This window comes from Myotis daubentonii, chromosome X (assembly GCF_963259705.1).
Source record: "Myotis daubentonii chromosome X, mMyoDau2.1, whole genome shotgun sequence".
Lineage (NCBI taxonomy): Eukaryota > Metazoa > Chordata > Mammalia > Chiroptera > Vespertilionidae > Myotis > Myotis daubentonii.
The window spans coordinates 110,049,612-110,055,611 of NC_081861.1; the positions used below are offsets into that span (position 1 = coordinate 110,049,612).

The 6,000-nt window shown below is 48.9% G+C and overlaps 1 protein-coding gene and 1 pseudogene across 1 annotated transcript; one reads left to right on the forward strand and one right to left on the reverse strand.

Annotated features, from left to right (window-relative positions):
- Positions 1 to 598: 598 nt before the first annotated feature.
- On the reverse strand, positions 599 to 1,147 carry LOC132223605 (ferritin heavy chain-like). Its single transcript, XM_059678701.1, has one exon. The coding sequence runs from the start codon at positions 1,145 to 1,147 to the stop codon at positions 599 to 601; it is 549 nt and encodes a 182-aa protein (XP_059534684.1).
- Positions 1,148 to 3,987: 2,840 nt separating this feature from the next.
- LOC132223606 (tryptophan--tRNA ligase, cytoplasmic-like) lies at positions 3,988 to 5,640 on the forward strand (annotated as a pseudogene).
- The last annotated feature ends 360 nt before the right edge of the window (positions 5,641 to 6,000 follow it).

Genomic DNA, 6,000 nt, shown 5'->3' on the forward strand with positions numbered 1-6,000 from the left:
TGGAATCCCTTCTCCCACCTCCATCTGAGTCTGATTGAATCCTTTCTCCCTCCATCAATATCCTATGGAATCCCTCCTCCATCCATCAGGGTCTTATGGAATCCCTCCTCCCTCCATCCAGGGTCCTATGTAATCCCTCCTCCATCGATCAGCGTCCTATGGAATCCCTCCTCCCTCCATCCAGGGTCCTGTGAATCCCTCCTCCCTCCCTCCATCAGGGTCCTATGGAATCCCTCCTCCCTCCATCCAGGGTCCTATGGAATCCCTCCTCCCTCCATCAGGGTCCTATGGAATCCCTCCTCCCTCCATCAGGGTCCTATCGAATCCCTCCTCCCTCCTCCATCCAGGGTCCCGAGCTGCACCTAATTGAGTCCTCGGTGGAGACTCCTGGATAGCTTTTTTAAAACTGAAATGTGAGGGATTTGCTCACAGGAATCAGAGAAAGACCTTTATTTATTTAAGAACCAATGACTTTATTTGAAGAGACAATGAACCTTGAACACGGAACTGAGGTGCCCGTTTTTCATGGACTATATTGCCATTGGCATCCGGGCATGGGGCGGGGAGGCCCCCACGGCTCTCGGGAAGGCAGTCCCTGTCAGTGCTCCTCTCTGTCGCCCAGGGTGAGCTTGTGGAGCAGGTCCTCCTCCAGGCCGGTCTCGGGGGCCTGCATCTGGCGCAGCTGGCTGATGTGGTCGCCCAGCTCCTGGAGGAAGGCGGCCTGTGGGTGCAGGCAGTGGCTCTCCAGGAACTCGCACAGGTGGGCGTCCTCCCGGTGGGTGGCCAGGCGGTGCAGGTGCCGCAGGCCCTGGTCCACTCTCTTCGCCAGGAGCATGGCCAGCTCCAGGGCCATCAGGCTGCTGTCCCACTCGTGCTGCTGCGGCCAGGGGACGTCCTCCAGTAGGAGCCGGCCCCCGCGCTGGCTCTGCAGCCACAGCAGCCGCTCCGCCTGCTCCCTCTTATTGTAGGCCATCTTCTGGAAGTACTGGGAGCCCTGCTGCCAGGCCCGGTCGGGCCTCTGGAAGTAGCTGGCCATGGTGGTGTACACGGAGGCCGCATAGAGCTCCAGGCTGATCTGGTGGTTGATGGCGGCCTCGCAGTCTGGATGGTAGCTCTGGCGCTCAGAGGAGGGCGGAGGAGTGGCCATTTCTGCAGGCGTAGGAGCGGGTTGGAGGCTGAGGCTGAGTGGAGGAGGCCTGCGGGTCACAGGTGCAGGCGGCTGGGGTCTCAGAAGGTCCCGGGTGAGGGCAGGGCACCGAGGACAGGCGGCCGCAGCGACAAGACACGCGGGAGGCCGGAGCCGCTTGCGGTGGCGGTTGGCTCTGAGGGGACCGGAAGCAGTGACCGTTACTCAGGGCCTGGGGGAGGGGCGGGAGGACGTCACAGGCGGGAGTGAGGGGGCCCCGAGGAGGCGGGCAGCGCTGACCTTCTCCGGATTCCATGCCCGACTCATGCTGGTCCCTGGCCTTCCTGGCATTTTAAAATGTGACCCACGAGGACAAGTGCGACCGCTGCCAGGACAGCAACCGCACTTGGTTTCTCGGAGCAACTTGTGTGACTGTGGTCCTGATGTGGTTGTTTCCTTAACCGCCGCCCAGCCCTTTTGGGGAATCCTTGTTGCCTCAGCATGAATCCCAAAGCTTCATCGGAATGACGTCAGCGTCCCCACCCACAGTTCCCACAGCCTGACCGGGGTCCTTGGCCTGGTGACGCCAGCGACCTCCACTTCCTCGTGTTCACCATCAAGGCCCCCTCTCTGCCGGCAGAGCCCGGCCTCCACAGCCTCACCGACTCTCCGCCTCCCATCTTCCCTCCTGTGAACTTGCCCTTCCCTCCCTTTACTCTGTCTCCTCTCTCCATCTGTCAGCACAGCCCTGAAACACATTTCTTCTGCACCTCAATATGGACAGTTTCAATGATCTCAAAACTGACATCCTAAAGATTCCATCAAAATACTATTAGAACTTGTAAATTAATTTAGGAAAGTTACAGGATAAAAATTTAGTATTCAGAAATCCATAGCATTTTTATGTACCAATCATGAAACATCAGAAAAGAAATTTAGAAAACATCCCATTTACAATTGCATCAAAAATACCTAGCAGTAAATTTAACCAAAGAGGTAAAACGTCTGAACTCTGAAAATAATAAGACACTGAAGAATGCAATTGAAGAGGAAGCAAATAAATGAAAGCATATACTGTTTCTTATGGATAGGAACAGTTAATGTAAAAAATGTCCATAGTACCAAAAGGAATATATAGATTCAACACAATCAATATCAACATACCAATGCCATTTACCATAGAACTGGAACAAATAATCCAAAAATTTTGACCCCAAATAGCCACAGCAATCTTGAGAAAGAAGAACAAAGTTGGAGGTATCATGCTACCATTGATAAAACTAATCTACAAGCCCATAGTAATCAAAACAACATGGTACTGGCATAAGATCTATAGATCAATGGAACAGAATAACCCAGAAACAAACTCACACCTATACGGGCCATTAATCTATGGCAAAGGAGGGAAGAACATACAATGGGATAAGCACTGTCTAGTCCAGTGATGGCGAACCTTTTGAGCTCAGCATGCCAGCATTTTGAAAAACCCTAACTTAACTCTGGTGCCATGTCACATATAGAAATTTTTTGATATTTGCAACCATAGTAAAACAAAGATTTATATTTTTGATATTTATTTTATACATTTAAATGCCATTTAACAAAGAAAAATCAACTAAAAAATGAGTTTGCATGTCACCTCTGACACGTGTGTCATTGGTTTGCCATCACTCTAGTCAATAAATGGTGCTGGGAAAACTGGACAAATACATGCAAAAATGATACTAGACCATTTTCTTACACTATATATCAGAATAAACTCAAAACGGATTAAAGAGTTAACTATAAGATGCAAAACCATAAAACTCCTAGAAGAAAGATAGGCAGTAAACTTTTTGACATTGTTCTTAATTATATATAACACTAGAATCACGGTGCATGAATTCATGCATGGGTGGGGTCCAGCCGGCCTGCCCCAATTGGGCTAATTGGGGCTAGGCCAGCCCACGGGATGGAACATGAGAGGTTGACTGGTCAGCACCACCCCTGATCAGGCCGGTTGGCCAGCAATAGTTAATGTCATAGTGACTGGTCACTTTGGTCACTTGGTTTTTATATCAATACTAATAAAAGAGAAACATGCAAATTGGTGTCACTCTGCTATGCCCACCAGCCAATCAGGATGAGTATGCAAATTAATCCAACGAAGATGGCGGTTAATTTGCATAAGCCAGTGGGAGAAAGATCAATATCATATGATCTCAGTCATATGTGAAAAATAACTAAGTACATAAAGTGATGAAAAAATAGACCTAGAGACATGGAGACATGGAACACACTGTCAACCCTCAGAGGGAAAGCAGGAGAGGGTGGAGGGAGGGTGGAAGAATTCAACCACTGAACTCATGTGCATATATGCATAATCCATGGACACAGACAATGGGGTGGTGAAGGTTTTGGGGGTAAGGTGCTGGGAGAGGTCACTAGGGGTAAAAAAAAGGGACATGTATAATACTTTCAGCAATAAAAAGAAAAGTAAAAAGCCAGCTCTAACCGGTTAGGCTCAGTGGATTGAGCATTGGCCTGTAGATTGAAGGGTCCCAAGTTTGATTCTGGTCAGGGGCATATTCCCAGGTTATGGGCTCAATCCCTAGTAGGGGGTGTGCAGGAGGCACATGATCAATAATTCTCATCATTGAAGTTTTCATCTCACTCCATCTCCTTTCCACTCTGAAATGAATAAAAATATTTTTTTAAAAAAAGTCAAAGCTGTCTTTGGAAATTCAGGTCCCTGTGACCCCAGAATTGATCTTTCACAACATTGCCTTAGTGCACAATACCCACAGGGCACTTGGAGTCTGCCTTTCTTCCCATCAGGACAAATGAAAACTCAGTTCTCATACTGAGGCTAAAGATGTGAGATGGGAAGTGAGTGGGGAGGTTAAATGGAGGCCAGCTTTCAGTGTGGGGTGGCTAATGACCAGCAAATGATGCAATGACCAGCTAATAGTTTGAATTTAGAGTGGGTTTCATTGGTCTCTACACCTACCCTCTCCCAAACACACACACTCACAACCAAAACCTGATTGGACTGTCTCATGAGGAATTGGTCAAGAGGCTCAAGTGTTTGTGAGAAGCTGGTTGATTTCTAAGAAATTCTTACTGCAAATAGCTGCAGGGTGAAGTAAACAGGAAGAAAAGAGAAGAAAGGGACTTATAAGGGGAAACAGTTAGAGGGGGAAGACTAAAAAAGAAGAGCCCAGCTGCACAGAAATCTCAGCTACTCCACTGGCCACCTCTTCAGTGCCCCCCACAGCCCAGGATGAAATTGGTTCTGCAGTGAAGAGGCTGTTATTGCTAAAAATGAGCTACAATGTGGCCACGGGGGAGAACTTCAAGGCGGACTGCCTTCCAGAGAACCTTGCACCTGGGTTAGTGGCCCAGGTGCCACGGAAGCTGAAGTGGATTTTGTGGACCCCTGAACTTAACAGAAGAACAGTGCAAAAGGCAGTGACTATGACAAGCTCATTGTTCTGTTTGGAAGCAGTGACACTGACCAAGAGCTGATAAACAGAATAGATAGAGTCACAGGCCAGAGACCGCACCGCTTCCTGCACAGATGCACCTTCTTCTCAAACAGAGACATGAACCAAGTCCTCAATGCCTATGAAAACAAGGAGCTGTTTCACCTGTATATGGACAGGGGCCCTTCTTCCAAAACCATGCATGTAGGCCACCACATCCTGTTCATTTTCACAAAGTGGCTGCAGGACATGTTGAATGTGCTCTTGCTCATCCAGATGGCAGATGAGTAGAAGTACCTGTGGAAGTCCTGACCCTGGACCAGGCCTATGGCTATGCTGTGGAAAACGCCAAGGACATCATCACCTGCTGCTTTCACATCAACAAGCCCATCTTCTCTGACCTCGACTACATGTCGTTGAGCCCAGACTTCTACAAGAACATGGTGAAGATTCAGAAACATGTGAACTTCAACCAAATGAAGGCATTTTTGGCATTGCAGACAGTGACTGCACGGGGAAGATCAGCTTTCCTGCCATCCATGCTGCTCCCTCCTTTAGGAACTCATTCCCACAGATCTTTGGGGGCCAAGATGGATGTCCAGGAACTCATCCCCTGTACCATCAACCAGGATTCCTAATTCAGGATGACAAGATATCACACCCAGGATCTTCTATCCTTAACCACCCTGCTACACTCGACCTTCTTCCCCTCCCTGCAGGGGACTCAGACTCAAAGGAATGCCAGCGACCCCAACTCCCCCATCTTCTTCAGAGATACTGACAAGCAGATCAATCCAAGGTCAACAAGCATGCTTTTTCTGGAGGGAGAGTCACCATCGAGGAGCACAGGCAGTTTTAGGGAAACTGCCAGGTGGACATGCCCTTCATGTACATGACCTTCGTCCTCGAGGATGAGGACAAGCTGGAGCAGATCACCTGTAGGTCCTGCAGCACCTCCTTGCAGAGCACCAGGCCAGGTGCAAGGAGGCCAGGGAGGAGATAGTCAAAGTGTTCTTGACCACTGGGAAGCTGTCCTACGACTTTAAATAACGCCCATTTTATATCTGCACAGAAAGAACCATAATTTACCCAGAGGCTCTATCACATGGCTTCCCATTCCTGGTGTCTGTAACCCCTTGTGTCTGTCAGTACATTTTCTCCAGTGTCATCCTTTCCCAAGAAACCTTTTGAGCTGCCTGCTCAGCCCCTAGGAGGACTTCCATTGGAAAACATCCCACCCCACATAGACCCTTAAACCTGATGGTTAGACAGCCTGAAGTCTAGGTGTTCATTTCAGGAAGCTTAATGGGCACAGGCCTATTTCAGCCCATGCCCCCCAAAACAAACATAAATGCTAGATGTGCTTTTGACTGAGAGATCTCCCAGCTTGAAAGCTGCTTTTCACACTGA